The 16,145-nt window shown below is 46.9% G+C and overlaps 1 protein-coding gene across 1 annotated transcript in view; it reads left to right on the top strand.

The window, feature by feature from the left end:
• The first annotated feature begins 13,921 nt into the window (after window positions 1-13,921).
• LOC121270898 (rho GTPase-activating protein 22-like) overlaps window positions 13,922-16,145 on the top strand; it is a 370,801-nt gene continuing 368,577 nt past the window's right edge. The window contains exon 1 of the mRNA XM_041176476.1: window positions 13,922-13,986. Within this exon, the coding sequence (XP_041032410.1) occupies window positions 13,953-13,986 (34 nt within the window). The 5' untranslated portion in view covers window positions 13,922-13,952. The remainder of the gene's footprint in view (window positions 13,987-16,145) is intronic.

The raw sequence follows: 16,145 nt of genomic DNA, 5'->3' as shown, positions 1-16,145 counted from the left end.
AGGCAGGGAGTTCAGTTCTGAGCTTCTGTGGACGAGTGACTTTGATACAAGGCACCATGATGGCTCTCAGTTTCAAAAGATCGCTAGACAGCGAGAAGGAAAGGCATACTGGACATTGAAATATTCTGATTTAGTTCTGAATCATTCAGTTTATTAACTGATTGCCTGTAATTATATTTACTCCTGTAGCAATAAATTCATTTTGAAAAGATGGACGCAGGTGGTAGAGGAGAATTTGAAACGAAATTGTGGCTGCAATACTTGTTTTCTTTTAGTCCATCCTAGGGCAGGACCCCCATTTTTACATGGAGTGAAAAATGATTCACTTCCTTACAAACTGCAGCTCAGGTCGGCACTAACTGATGGACTGACTCAGACAGGACAATGAGGGAAATGCCTCATTTACACCCATCAAACTGCAAGGTGGTTTGAATTTTTAGTTCTGGAGGTAATGAGCAGCACATGATTTAGGAATGATAACTCAACTTTCTGCTGTCAACTCCCTTCCCTGTTCCTTTCAACATATCTGAGGCATTTCCTGGATATTGTGATTGTGATCCCATGAAAATGAATGTATTCGATTCGCACTAAAGGGATTAAGACAGGGTTCACTGATGTACCTCAAGAACACCTGATTACAGACATAAACAGGGTCATTTCATTCTTCAAGTTTGGGAACATAGGAACTAAGAACAGAAGTGGGCCATTCAGCCCATCGAGTTTGCTCTGCATTCATCCAGACCATGGCTGTTCCTCGACACCATTTTCCACACTACCTCATTATCCCTTTATGTTTCTAATATCTCAAAATGTATCGATCTCTGAATTGAATGTACTTATTCTCAAAAGTTCGGAGAAAATTCTGTAATACTCAGCAGCGTCTGTGGAGAGAAACAGAGTTAACGTTTCAGGTGGATAGCCTTTCATCAGAACACATTTGACCTGAAATGTTAACTCCGTTTCTCTCTCCACAGGCCCTGCCATACCTGCTGAGTATTTCCAGCATTAGAGTTGCAACGTCTGCAGTATTTTGCTTTCGATTCAGTAAGGTTCAGTGGGATCAAACTAAATTCTAAAGATGGACTAGTTAAGCCAGTAACAAAAGAAATGCACAGATTCATTGTTGACCACAAGCCTAAAAACAATGCTAAGAAGTCAATGATGTTTTTCCCTCACAGATTGGGTCATGTTGGGATGGATTTCCATTGGAGTTAGTTTTTATTACTCTTTCATGGGATGTGGGCATCGCTGGCTAGGCCAGCATTTATTGCCCATCCCTAATTGCCCTTGAGAAGGTGGTGGTGAGCTGCCTTCTTGAACCGCTGCAGCCCATGTAGTGTAGGTACATCCACAGTGCTGTTAGGGTTCCAGGATTTTGACCCAACAGCGGTGAAGGAATGGCGATGCTGTGGAGAATTTTAAACCAACACTCAACACAGGGTCTTTCATTCAAACATCAAGCAGCCTTTATTTTTATACCGGTGGGGAGGCAATCTCTACTGGTAAACCAGGAGACTCCTCCAACAATACAGAGTTTCAAGCAGCTTATCTACTATTCTAATTGCGTTATAATCACAGTGCCGCCTACAACAGGACTGATACCATTAAGAAGGACTGGAATTTGGGACATCACAACAATGACACAGGACAACCACCATCATGTAATCTAATTGAGAAATAGAGGAGGCCATTGTCACAACCAAATGGCTCCAAACAACATCCATTCACCCCTGTCACAGAAGGAGAGAAATCTTTTACATGAGGATCAATTTTGGAGCCAGGGGAAGCTCATCTTCGTGGGAACCATTGTCTTCAGTTGTGGAAATAACATCAACTCTGAGCAGGTCTGTCCAGAACAGACTTGCTGGACCAAAGTGGGTGCTAAACACCAATCATCCAGCCCTCAGGAAATGTGCTTGTCTATAATAGCTTAGCATCCAGGAACAATTTTAACCCTATAATTGCTGTAGAGCTTGAAAGCCCCACTTCAGTGATATAGTTCCAAGTCAGGATGGTGCATGGCTTGGTGCAGGCGGTGGTGTTCCCATACATCTGCTGCCCTTGTCTTTCTAGGTGGTGGATGTTGTGGGTTTGGAGGGCGCTGTCAAAGGGGGCTTAGTGAGTTGCTGCAGTGCACCTTGTAGATGGTACACGCTGCTGTTGCTGTGCGTCAGTAGTGGAGGGACTGAATGTTTAAGGTTGTGGATGGGATGCCAATCAAGTGGGCTGCTTTGTCCTGGATGGTGTCGAGCTTTTTGAGTGTTTTTGGAGCTGGACTTATCTAGGAAAGTGGGGACTATTCCATTACACTCCTGACTTGTGCCTAGTAGATGGTGGACAGGCTTTGGGGAGTTAGGAGGTGAGTTACTCGCCACAGAATTCCCAGCCTCTGACCTGCTCTTGTAGCCAGTCAAAACTGAAATTCTCAGGATGAATTGAGATTTGGATGATTGAAGAGTTTCTTCATCGGTAAGAGATATGCAATTCCGGATATGAACACATTCTGCTTTTATCACCAAGGGGAAAATATCCTGGATGTTGGGACCACCCTTACCACCTGGACTGAGGTGGCTCAGGAAGAAGGCTCACCACCACCTTCTGAGGGCAACTAGGGACAGACAATAAAGGCCAATAATACTAGTGGTGTCCACATCCTAAAAATAAATTACTGACATGAAGAGGTGCAATTTTAGTTTTTAGATGATTTCAGCCCTTCTCTGTGACCTGACATTAGAAGCAACAATTGCCCTGTCTGAAATACGAGTTGGTTCTTTCCCATTAGATGTGGACTAAACTGTGCATTTTCTGTTTTCATTTATGTCTTCTAAGTGAAAAGAATCTCAACACGTTAGCAAAATAAGATAAAAAATGGTAATATCCAGTTCTTGGTAAAGTAATCTGGCATCAATTCCTGGGTATTTGGAAGATGTGGTAAGCCTAAGAGTAGAGGCAAGGCAAGAGAAATAGGTGTTAATATGGGAAATGATAAACAGACTGTGACAGGAACGGACAGAGAGTACAATTCTAAGAGTAAATCAGCAGATAAGGCTAGATGCAACAAAAATAATACACGGACAAAACTAAAGGCTCTGTATCTAAACACTCGTAGCATTTGAAACAAAACCGATGACCTAACTGATAGCACAAATAGAAATAAATAAGTATGATCTGATAGCCATTATGGAGACATGGATACTCGATGGCATAGATTGGGACCTGAATATTGAAGGGTATGTGATAATTAGGAAGAACAGGAAGTTCAGAAAAGGTGAAGGGGTGGCTCTGATAATTAATCATGGTATTAGCACATCAGAGAGGATGAGCTAAGTTCAGGAAACCAGGATGTAGAAAGGGTTTGGGTTGAGATGAGGAACGCTAAAGCTAAGAAGCCACTTGTGGGAGTGGTGTACAGACCTCCTAATTGTAACTACATGTAGTTTTTTTTATTCATTCACAGGATGTGGGCTTCGCTGGCTGGGCTAGAATTTATTGCCCATCCTTAATTGCCCTTAAGAAGGTAGTGCTGAGCTGCCTTCTTGAACCACTGCAGTCCATGTGGTGTAGGTACACTCACAGTGCTGTTAGGAAGGGAGTTTCAGGATTTTGACCCAGCGACAGTGAAGGAACGGTGATATATTTCCAAGTCAGGATGCTGAGTGACTTGGAGGGGGAACTTCCAAGTGGTGGTGTTCCCATCTATCTGCTGCCCTTGTCCTTCTAGATGGTAGTGGTCGTGGGTTTGGAAGGAGCTGCCTAAAGAGCCTTGGTGAATTCCTGAAGTGTATCTTGTAGATGGTACACATTGCTGCCACTGTGAGTCTGTGATGGAGGGAGTGAATGTTTGTGGATGTGGTGCCAGTCAAGCGGGCTGCTTTTTCCCGGATGGTGTCAAATTTCTTGAGTGTTATGAGAGCTGCACAGGCAAGGGGGGAGTATTACATCACACTCCTGACTTGTGCCTTGTAGATGGTGGACAGGCTTTGGGGAGTCAGGAGGTGAGTTACTCATTGCACGATTCCTAGCCTTTGACCTGCTCTTGTTGCCACAGTATTTATATGGCAAGTGCAGTTCAGTTTCTGCTCGGTGTTGATAGTAGGGGATTCAGTGAAGGTAATGCTATTGAACATCAAGGGACAATGGTTGGATTCTCTCTTGTTGGAGATGATCATTCCCGACACTTGTGTGGCACAAATGGTACTTGCCACTTGTCAGCTCAAGCTTGGATATTACCCAGGTCTTGTTGCATTTGGACATGGACTGCTTCAGTATCTGAAGGGTTGCAAATGGTGCTGAACATTTGGAAATCATCAGCGAACATCCCATTTCTGACCTTATAATGGAAGGAAGGTCATTGTTGAAGCAGCTGAAGTTGGTTGGGCCTAGGACACTACCCTGAGGAACTCCTGCAGTGATGTCCTGGAGCTGAGATGACTGACTTCCAACAACCACAGCCATCTTCCTTTGTGTTAGGTACGACTCCTACCAGCAGGGAGTTTTCCCCCTGATTCCCATTGACTCCTGTTTTGCTAGGGCTCCTTGATGCCACACTCGGTCAAGTGCTGCCTTGATGTTAAGGGCAGTCACTCTCACCTCACCTCAGGAGTTCAGCTCTTTTGTCCATGTTTGAACCAAGGCTGTAATGAGGTCAGGAGCTGAGTGACCCTGGTGGAACCCAAATTGGGCGTCAGTGAGTAGGTTATTGCGAAGCAAGTGCTGCTTGATAGCATTGTTGAAGATCCCTTCCATTACTTTACTGATGATGGAGAGTAGACTGATGGTGCAGTGATTGGCCAGGTTGGATTTGTCCTGCTTTTTGTGCACAGGACATACCTGGGCAATTTTCCACATAGCCGGGTAGATGCCAGTGTTGTAGCTGTACTGGAACAGCTTGGCTAGGGGCGAGGCAAGTTCTGGAGCACAAGTCTTCAGTACTATTGCTGGAATGTTGTCAGGACCCATAGCCTTTACACTATGCAGTGCCTTCAGCTGTTTCTTGATATCACGTGGAGTGAATCGAATTGGCTGAAGACTGGCATCTATTATGCTGGGGTCCTCTGGAGGAGTCAGAGATGGATCATCCACTCGGCACTTCTGGCTGAAGATTGTAGCATTGCAATGCCAGCGTTATCTTTTTGCACTGATGTGCTGGGCTCCTCCATCATTGAGAATGGGGACATTTGTGGACTCTCCTCCTCTGTGAGTTGTTTAATTGTCCACCACCATTCACAATTAGATGTGGCAGGAGTACAGGGGCTAAATTTCCTGGTTTTGTGGAGGGGAAGCGGGTGTGGGCAGGTTCGTGCCTCCATTTTTTGCGGGTGGGCTAATTAAGGTCCACCCAGCGTACTTCACTACTCCCGAGCATAGCAGCAGTGGGCAGGCGGCAGAGGGTGCGCTCAGGCTGCTGGGTCCAATGGCGACCCGGAGGCCTGTATAAAGGAAGGACTGGCAGCCTCAGAAAGGCTGTTCACAATGGCTGGGCAAAGGACTCTGAGGAGGGCCAATGGGGGTTATGCAAGTCCGGAGGGTAGGGCAGGGGGGCCTGTGTGCCCCTTGTTTTTCAGATGACTGCCTTGCTGCCCTCCTCAAGGAGGTGGCAGCACGGTGGGAGGTGCTGGTTCCCCAGGATGGGAGGAGGAGTCCCTCCCACATGATAAAACGTGCCTGGGAGGAGGTGGCGGAGGTGGTGAGCTCCCGAGACGTGGTGCGGCGCACCTGGATCCAGTGTTGCAAGCGCTTCAATGACTTGTTGCGCTCTGGAAGGGTGAGGGTAATGTTGGCATTGGGCATTTAACCCAGCAGATCGGCTTATCCCCCTCCACCACCACCCCAAGTCTGAGCGCGCAGTGACTGCAGTGAATCATTGATGGCGTGTGTCCTTTGCTGGGTGGGCCAGCCGATATTGCCCATGCCAAGGTCAGCCTGAGAGGGTGGTGAAGAGATGTGTTTTGTCCCCTCAGCATGTGTTACACTGAGTCCCACATGACTGTTTTAGAGATACCCTGGAGGAGCTGCACCCAGGCGCTGTGCTGGAACTGCAGTCAGGGTGATGAGATACTGGGAGAGGAGCTTCAAGGTGGCATGGCAACGAACCATCTGCTGCCCTCTGCGCTCCATGTGCTTGCGCCTCCTTGCTATGGGAGGATATACTGTGTGGTGCCTAATGTGATACGGACAGCATGTGTCTGGTTGGGGGGGTGGTGGGGGTGGTGGGGTGGGGAGCAGGTCCAGCATCTTTGTGTGAGCGTTCGGCAGCAGCGGGGTGAGGAGGCACTGGAGCCCTGATATGTCCCACTCTGGTTGGGGTGGGCCGTGTGTGAAGAGAGTCCACGTACAAATCAATGCTCGTCTCTCATTTTCAGGAGAAGAATGCTCAGTGCGGCAGAGCGTGCGAGGACTGGCAGCGGCCATGCGTAGATCGCCATTCTTAGCCACTTCGAGTAGGAGGCCCTGGATCTGGAGAGGTGCCATGTGCCAAGGTCCATTGGTGCTGGTGAGGCTGGGGTGCCATGGCCAGGTATTTATGCCCAACGGTGAGGTCAGCATTGTTCCCCCAACAGCCATAGCAGCGCTGAATGTTAATTTTGCAACCTGGCTTGACCATTGCTTATGGAAGGATGAGCGCATAATGATCCGGGGGACAGGGATGCACTTTGACATTGTCTCCACGTTAACTGAGCCAATGTCCTTGTTCTTCCTTTCAGCATCATTGGAGCAGGGCCAGGAGGAGGAGCAGCAGAGGGCCCCTCTCACACCTGAGGGCCCTGAAGCCTCACCAGTGTCACACTATCTCTGCCAGGCAGACACCAGCTCCGTTACTAGCACCTGGGTGGGAATTCAAACATTGGCTAGAGTCCCGGGGCACAGCGGTGAGGGCACTTCACAGTCACTGGAGGAGCTGGCAGAGATAGAGAGTGCCCATGGTGCCAGCAGTTGGAGGACTGCAGGGGGCCAGGCACATGCTCAGTCGGTGCCTGATGATCTCCCTCTGGAGTCGTCTGTGATGCAGCAGAGACAGGAAATGCGGCGGGGTGTGTGGGAGCATCTGGGGGAGATACATGAGGCTATGCTTGGCTTGGTCTCCGTGGTGGAGGAGTTTACGCGGACAATTGCCAAAGCAATAAGCCACATGTCCGAGTGCCACGCGTCCTCCATGGAGAGAGGGCGACTCTCGTGGAGAGGCTCCTGCAGGAAACCCGTCAGGGCTTCCTGGGGATGTGATCTGACCAGCAAGTCCCCACATCGGCATTGACCTCAGCTGGTCAGTGCCAGTGTGGGAGATGGTCTCCGCACCAAGTTTCCCAGCTCGGTGCCCATCCATCCACGGTGAGCAGGGAGGTCCGAAACGACCTCACATCACCCCAGCAGCTGCCTGGCGTCTCTGTGGGTACCTCTCAGGGCAGCAGCTCCTCTGCCCCTCTCCCAGTGATTGTATCATCTGGTGAGGCTGCAATGACTGGGGAGATGCCAGCTGTGGAACTGGCAGCTCCCTCCCTGGTGGGGTCAGCACAGGCTCACGGGCCAGAGGACGACCGCCAAGGTCATTGAGGCCAACAGGACAGCAGAGTCAGCAGGCTGGCTCAGATGCCACTCCCAGCGATGGGGCAGCACCAAGACGTAACACTCGGAAATGTAAGCATAAGGCACCTTAGACAAACCACGGGTTTATCAGTGGTGCTTTTTTGTGGGCCTGAAATGAGGTCTTTATGATTTGTTACACTATTGCCTTTTTTTTGCATAGGTTTGTTTGCTTGACATATTAAATTCAGACAAGTCACCATGGCTGGGGCTGCCTCCTTTCTTCTGTATGTGGATGGTTTCCAAACATGTAATCAGTGCTTCGTTAGACATTCAGCTTTATTAACAAGGCCCTTAGTGACTGTTCTTAATTTGGCAGATTTTGCACTTAGGTATCGAGTATGGAGCCTACAGCCCAGGCTTATCCTGGTGGTCTGTCTGTGTGGGCTAGCTGAAGGTTCACTGGATTAAAGCCTCCTGGGTGTCCCTGCCTCCCTGCAGTATGCCCAGGTCAGCGTCTACCCCCTCAGCATTTCCCTGTGTGTGCTCATCCTCGGACTCACTGCTGGACTCATCGTGTGCAGCTGCAGCCACTGTGTCTACATCTTCATCGTCCACTGCGTCCCCCCTTTCCAGCGCTACATTGTGGAGAGTGCAGCATGCAACCACTATCAGCAACACACGATCTGGGGGGTACTGGAGTGCGCTCCCTGAGCGGTCCAGGCATTGGAAGGGCATCTTGAGAAGACCGATGGCTCTCCCCACCACTGCCCTTGTGGAGGCTCCTATTGTACCGCTGCTCAGCTTCTGTTCTTGGATAGCGGAGAGGCATCATGAGCCACCTTCTGAGGGGATAGCTCTTGTCACCCAGCAGCCATCCATCCAGCCGGGCTGGAGCACTGAAGAGCCCCGGCACCTGGGAGTGTCTGAGGATGTAGGCATCGTGGGAGCTGCCTGGTACCTTGCACAGACTTGTAGAATCAGCATCTGGTGATCACGCACTATCTGCACGTTCATGGATTGGAAGCCCTTCCTGTCGACGAAGGCACTGGGCTCACCCGCTGGCCTGATGGCCACATATGTACAGTCTATTGCACCCTGGACGCAGGGGAAGCCAGCAATGGCCGTGAAGCCTCTGGCTCACTGTGTCTGGCTTGCCTGGTCACAGTGGAAGTGGATGAAGATGGATACCCGTCTGAACAGCCAGTCTGTAACCTGCTTGACACAAGTGTGGACAACTGATTGGGACACACCGCAAAGATCACTCACCAACCTCTGGAAGGAGCCAGAGGCATAGAAGTTGAGGGCAGCTATGACTTTAGAGCCACTGGCATGGGGTGTCCACCCACACAGTTAGCGGAGATCTCAGGCCCAATCATCTCACAGATATAGTTGACTGTCTCCCATGACAGTCGGAGCCTCCTTCGGCACTGCACCTCAAACATATTGAGGTAGCTGCCTCGCTGCCTGTATACCCTGGCAGCAGGATAGTGGCGTCTTCTGCAGCCCCTTCTGCCTTGGTCCACCTCTTGGCCCTGCACCCCTTGTGCCTGTGCCTGTCCTCCCAAAGGTGGCTCCCCTGGAGGCTGATTGTCCACTCCTGGCCTCTTCCCACTTCTAGCCCTCCCTTTCTCCTCAGAGAAGCTGCATCCAGTGGAGAGTTCAGCTCCCATTCCCAGACTATGGGAAGGTTTCCTGAAACCTGCAGGCCCAGAAAAGATTCCTCACTGCAGAGTGTTGACCTGAGGGTGAAGAGTCCAGACAAAGCAGCTGGAATGCATTTCGAAGTACTGCAGATCACACAGGCAAGTTTCAAAGGCTTTCACAAATAAATACTTGACAGTGCGCACTTGCGACCCCAGTGAACTCTCTGATCCCGCCCGTGGATGAGGTTTATACAAATGTCTCCTACCCGCCTGCCCGTTGCACCCCTGTGCCGACCGGAAGATTGCACGGGCGCCGAAAAATCGGTGTCAATTAGTGAGTCAAGGGCCTTAAGTGGCCCGTTTATTAATGGCGGGTGCGCATCGGACATCATCACGTGCCCGCCCAATAAAATATCGCAATGGCGCGTGGTGACGTCGGGACGCTCGCCCTATGTCACCCGTGGGTCATTTTACGCCCGTGTGTGTGGGGTCCACCCCCACATGCCAGAGAGAAAATTCTGTCCCAGAGCTTAGATCTGATCCGATGGCTGTGGGATTGTTGAGCTCTGTCTATCACTTGCTGCTTATGCTGTTTGGCACGCAGGTAGCCCCGTATTATAGCTTCACCAGAATAACACCTCATTTTTAGGTATGCCTGGTGCTGCTCCTGGCGTGCCCTCCTACACTCTTTGTTGCATAAAGGAAGAGATAATGGGAGCTTGCCAGAAAGGTACAGCAATAACCATGGGGGGTTTTAATCTACATATAGACTGGAAAAATCAGATAGGCAAAGGTAGCATAGATGAGGAGTTCATAGAATGTTCTTGGGATAATTTCTTAGAACAGCAGGTTCTGGAGCCAACCAGAGAGCAGAGCAGGCTATACTGGACCTAGTATTGAGCAATGAGATAGGATTAATTAATAACCTCGTGAGGGCATCCTTAGGTAGGAGTGGTCATAATATGATTGAACTTTACATTCATTTTGAGGGGGAAACAAGTGCATCCAAGATTAGTATTTCAAACTTAAACAAGGGCAATTATGAGGACATGGAAGCAGAACTAGCTAAAGTGAACTGGCAAATGAGGTTACAGAATATGTCAATAGAAGTTCAGTGACACACACTTAAAGGGACATTTCAGAATATATACATTCTAATGAGAAAGAAAAATTCCAAGGGGAGGGCCCCCATCCATGGTTAACTAAAAAAGTTAAAGACAGTATCAAACTTAAAGAAAAAGCATCTAATTAAGTAAAGACAGGTGGACGGTCAAAGGATTGGAAAGAATATAGAGAACAGCAAAGAATGACAAAAAGATTAATAAGGGAAAAATTAGAGTATGAGAAACCTAGCTAGTTATATAAAGATGGACAGTGAGAGTTTCTATAGATAGTTAAATAAGAAAAGTGTTAACAAAGTGAGCATTGGTCCTATAGAGAGCGGGCCTGGGGAATTGATAATGGAAAGTAGGGAGATGATGGATGAATAAAACAGGTATTTTGCTTCAGTCTTCATTATGGAGGACACCAGTAACTTTCCAAAAATAGCTGTAAATCAGGAAATGGAGGGAGGGAAGAACTTGGGAAAATTACAATCACCAAGGAAGTGGTATCGAGCAAATTGGTGGGACTGTGGACAAATCCTCAGGTCTGGATAGAATTCACCCTAAGGCCTTGAAAAAAGTGGCTAGTGAGATAGTTGATGCATTGGTTTTAATTTTCCAAAATTCCCTAGATTCGGGGAAGATTCCATTAGATTGGAAAATAGCAAATATAAATCCTTCATTCAAAAAGGGAGGGAGACAGGAAACTATAGGCCAGTTAGCTTAACATCTGTTATAGGGAAAATGTTAAAAGCTATTATTAAAAATGCTATAGCAGGACATTTAGAAAAATTCAAGGCAATCAGGCAGAATCAACATGTAAAAATTTGTAAAAGGGAAATCATGTTGAAGCAGCTTACTGGAGTTCTTTGAAAGAGTCACATGTGTTGTGGATAAAGAGAAATTGGTAGATGTACTGTACTTAGACTTCCAGGCCAGGATTTTGCCCTCGGTGATTTATGGGTGGGGCCAGCTCACCAAGGGGAAAATGACGCGGGATGACATTGGGAGGAATCCCCGACGTCATCCCGGTCCCTTTAAATGTTGAGGAAGGCGGGCGGACAGCGACATCAGCTGTCCGCCCACCGACCTGTCAATGGCCAACTGAGGGCATTGACAGGATCGTTAAGATAATTAAAGACCTGCCCGGCCAAGCTTAAGGCTGGCGGGCAGGCCAGGAGTCCACATTATTCATGAAACTTCATCCGCTGGCGGGATGACAGTTCATGTCCGTTTTTTAAAAATGTAATAAACTTTATGTGTTTATTATTAACGTGCCCCATCTTGTGTGACATTGTCACATGAGGGGGACTTGTTAATAATTGTAATATTTTTCTATTTTTAGACTTTACTTACCTGTCAGTAAACTCCCTGAGACATGACTTCGTCTCAGGGAGCAGTGCACTCTTTCGTGTGCATGCGCGAGAGAGCGCACTTTGACAGATGGGGAATCCCCCCCCCCAACCGCACAGGAAGCGCATAGCGCATAGCGCTTCCCCTCGGGCAGGCCACTGAGTGGGCCTCAAAATGGCGGCAGGCCCCGTTTCAGTGGCGAGGGTCGGCTATCCACCTGCCCACCATCCGAGGGCAAGATTCTGCCCCCAGAAGGCATTTGATAAACTGTCACCTCAAAGGTAAATTGCAGAAAGTAAAAGCTCATGGTGTAGGGGGTAAGAAATTGGCATGGATAGAAGGTTGACTAGCTAACAGGAAGCAGAGAGTTGGCATAAATGGGTCTTTTTCTGGTTGGCAGGATGTGACAAGTGGTGTGCCACATGGATCAGTGCTGGGGCCTCAAACTTTTACAATTTTTATATAAAGGACTTGGATGAAGGGACGGAAAGAATGGTTGCTAAATTTACTGATGATACAAAGACAGGTAGGAAAGTAAATTGTGAAGAGGACGTAAGGAGGCCACAAAGTGAAAGAGATAGGTTAAGTGAGTGGGCAAACATCTAGCAAATGGATTATAAATGTGGGCAAATGTGAAATTGCTCATTTTGGCAGGAAGAATGAAGCATATTATCTAAATGGTGAGATTGCAGATCTCTGTGATTCAGAGGGATCTGGGTGTCCTAGTGCATGAATCACAAAAGGTTATTATGCAGGTACAGCAGATAATTAGGAAAGCTAATAGAATGTTATCATTTATTGTGAGGGGAATTAATTACAAAAGTAGGGAGGTTATGCTTCAGTTGTACAGGGCACTGGTGAGACCACATCTGGAGTATTCTGTACAGTATTGGTCTCCTTATTTAAAGGATGTAATTGCATTAGAAGCAGTTCAGAGAAAGTCTACTAGACTAATATCAGGATTTCTTATGAGAAAAGGCTGGACAGGTTAGGCTTATATCCACTGGAATTTAGAAGAGTAAGAGGTGACTTAATTGAAACCTTTAAGACCCTCGGGGGTCTTGACAGGGTGGATGTGGAGAGGATGTTTCCTCTTGAGGGAGAATCTAGAACTAGGGGTCACTGTTTAAAGATAAGGGATCGCCCATTTAAAACAGAGATGAGAATTTTTTTCTCTCATTGGGTCGTGAGTCTTTGGAACTCTCTTCCTCAAAAGGCGGTGGAAGCAGAGTCTTTGAATATTTTTAAGGCAGAGCTAGATAGATTTTTGGTCAACAAAGGGGTGAAAGGTTATCTGGGAGGTAGGCAGGAATGTGGGGCTGAGGTTACGATCTGATCAGCCACGGTCTTATTGAATGGCGGAGCAGGCTTGAGGGGCTGAGCGGCCTACTCCTGCTCCTAATTCGTATGTTCGTATGTATCCCTCAATTAGAATTCATCTTCAGTGGGATCATGGGACGGGTACATTTTGAGGACAGCAGCCCAGTAATGCCTGTGGGAAGCTAAATTGCAGTCCGTCAGAAATGTCGACACGGGATAATTGCAGCTTTGGCCCACATAGCCACAGCTACTACACTTTGGAAAGTAATCCTCTGTACAAAATGTTTTGAGACTTTTCAACATGACAAGGCAATTTATAAATGAGGGCATTAGTGCTTTTTTGAGTTGGTGGGGAGGTGGTGATGAGCTGGAGCCAGATTCTGGCTGGTTGTCTGCATTGAAGCAGATCTCGTTACAAAAGGGAACTAGGTAAAACTGAGCAGGAGCCAGGAAACAAAGATTAAACCACATTTTGTGATATCTTGCAGCAGAACTACAGGACTATGGACGGGGGGGTGGCCTTATAATGACACCAAGTTGTTTAACCATCTGGAGGCCAAATTATAGTAAAGTCGACCTCAACCAAATTCCAAGTTCAACGTTCCCCAGGGATGGGTTTGTCAGTTGCAGCCAACTTGTCCCAGGTGAGGGAAATAAATGCAGTTTTACCTACAACTTTACCCAATCGTTGGAATCACATCCATTCCAATGTTGATCAATTCAAGTTTTTCTCCCCATCCCAAAGTGCCTGGCACACAAGACACCTGCAGAATAGCAACCTGAGTTCAAAAAGCTTATGGCGAAGTGTTTGTGTGGGCTTCTGGATTCAAATTTGTGAAGCAATTGCTGCTCTTACAATCTCAGATCCTTCCAGTTGACTCTCTGCCTTGTTTTTGTCAAGGGGAATGATGCATGAGGATGTGGTCACTCAGTACATTCTTTTGCTTATAACTAGTGAAGCAGGGCAGCAGATGCAAGAAAGTGTGGAGAGGTCTCTACTGCAGCAGGAACTATGTGGAGACAAAGATCAAGGCGGTCCCAGCTTGGTATGTTGTACTATTTGTTTCACGGAATGTGAGGACTGTAAAGTAATAACTTCTACATAAAATAAGCAGACAGTTATATTGGAATAAGAAAACCTAATTGGCTGGAGCAGAGGTACTAATCTGTCCTTTATGATAATACATTTAAAGAATTGAATTAAGATTTCAGGGTAGTTCAGCATACTGACTGGCTGCTTCGGGAAATGTTAATAATGCCTTGTAGTTTAGAACTGAATGTGTTGGACTATCTGCTGATCACTGAAGTGTATGAAGACACGGACAAGGATAGTGCAGCATCAGTTAATTATAACGCGTAGCGTCAACTTGTGCTTTAGTTACCTTGGCTGCCTGGTCCTCACTGAAGAAAATTTCCACTAAACCTACAGTGAAAACTAACCAACTAAACAAGACCTGCATTTTTTTTTAAGTACTTTCTTTCCTTCACATAAACACTGGGAATGCACAAGGATGTGGTTTGTATGCATTTCTGTTTCACATCTTGTTAACCCTGTCGTCGCCAAAGCTTTTAACTGGCGTGACAAATGTGGAGGCTTTTAGTTTATGGAAAAATCCTGCAAAGTGGAGGCTTGGGATTCACAATGTAATGCCTTTTGGAAAACTCTAGAAAATTGCTTTATTTGTGTAGTGAAAAGGTCTCCTCCTCCTTAAAATAAGTTCAACACAGAAGAGGTTTCCCCCCCAGGTTTGCTGTTAGTATTAGGGGTCAGCTGGCACACTAACTATTACTTTGTTGGCACAGCCTGGCCAACTTTACAGCTCTTCCATTGATTATCAGTCATACTTATTCCTATAATGATTAGAGTTCATACCCATTGCTTGTGATCCGTACCCATGATATAAGGGGACACACATCTGCCTGATTAGGAGATCAATCCCTGTCTTTACCCTCGTTCACAGCCAGATGTTTATACTGTTCCAATAAATAAAAGACCCAAAGCTGGGACACGTTGGGAAGTTGTGTGTGTGTGTGGGTAGGGACAAGGCTTCTTGCTGCTTGGAAAATTATCCTAATGTCTCCTCTGGCTGTGCTCTTAATAATATAACCTATGCTGAGTGTACATTGGACTTTTTACAACTGGTTTACTGTCCATATTTGGTCAGGCAATTAACATTATAAAGTCCACCCCCCTCAACCTGTATATATCTATGCCCCATCAACCCTTGTTGCTAAGTTAATTGCTAGCATTTCCAAGCTATTTTGTTTAATACTGAGCAACATTATAATTATCGTGTCTTATTCACTGGTCTAAGGATGGTGACACTAAGACCTTGTGACAGCCAGGCTGCAGCTTATCCCTTGCCCGCATAAGAAGGTTGCAAGTTGTATTCCTAGTGATAGCTCAGTTAGTTGATTTAGACTGGTAATGGGGGTGGATTGAGTACAATGAGCAGTCATCGTGTCAGACATAAGAAAGAAAAAAACATGCATTTGTATAGCACCTTCCGTGAACCAAAGGGGCCCCCAAAAGGCTAGACGACCAATGAAGTACTTTTGAAGGGTGCTGGTTGTTTTACTGCACAACACAATCAACTTGTGCACCATAAGATCCCGCAAACTGTGGTGCAATAATCGACAAGATCAGCCCTTTCTTTTGGGTGTTGGTTGAGGGATAAATATTGGCCAGAACTCTTGCGGATAATTCACCGGCTCGTCTTTAGATAGTGCCATGGGATCTCTCAAATCCACCAGAGCAAACTGGGCCTTAGTTAAGCATCTCATCCAAAAAGTGACATCTCCAGCAGTTCAGTGCTCCTTCAGTACTACACTGGAACATGTTGACATTATATGCTAAAGTGCTTGAATCTGTACTTGAACCTACAACCTATTGACTCAACAGTAAGCATGCTGCCAACTGGCAAACTCTTAAAGTTGTTTCAGTGGTATCACTCTTTCCTCTCAATCAGTAAGTAATAGATTCTGGGTTAATCCAGGCTATGGTGGCCTAGTGGTAGTGTTGCTGCACTAGTAACCCAGAGGCCCAGGCTAATGCTCAGAAGGCATAGATTTAAATCCAACCACAGCAGCTGGTTTAATTTAAATTCAATTAATAAATCTGGAATATAAAGTCTCAGTAATGGTGTCCGTGAAACTGTTCTTGAACGTTGTAAAAACCCATCTGGTTCACTAATGTCCTGTAGTT

Source organism: Carcharodon carcharias, chromosome 28 (genome assembly GCF_017639515.1).
Source record: "Carcharodon carcharias isolate sCarCar2 chromosome 28, sCarCar2.pri, whole genome shotgun sequence".
In the NCBI taxonomy this organism is placed as follows: domain Eukaryota; kingdom Metazoa; phylum Chordata; class Chondrichthyes; order Lamniformes; family Lamnidae; genus Carcharodon; species Carcharodon carcharias.
The sequence above is the reverse complement of the archived record's forward strand: the minus strand, read 5'-3'. Positions and strand labels throughout refer to the sequence as shown.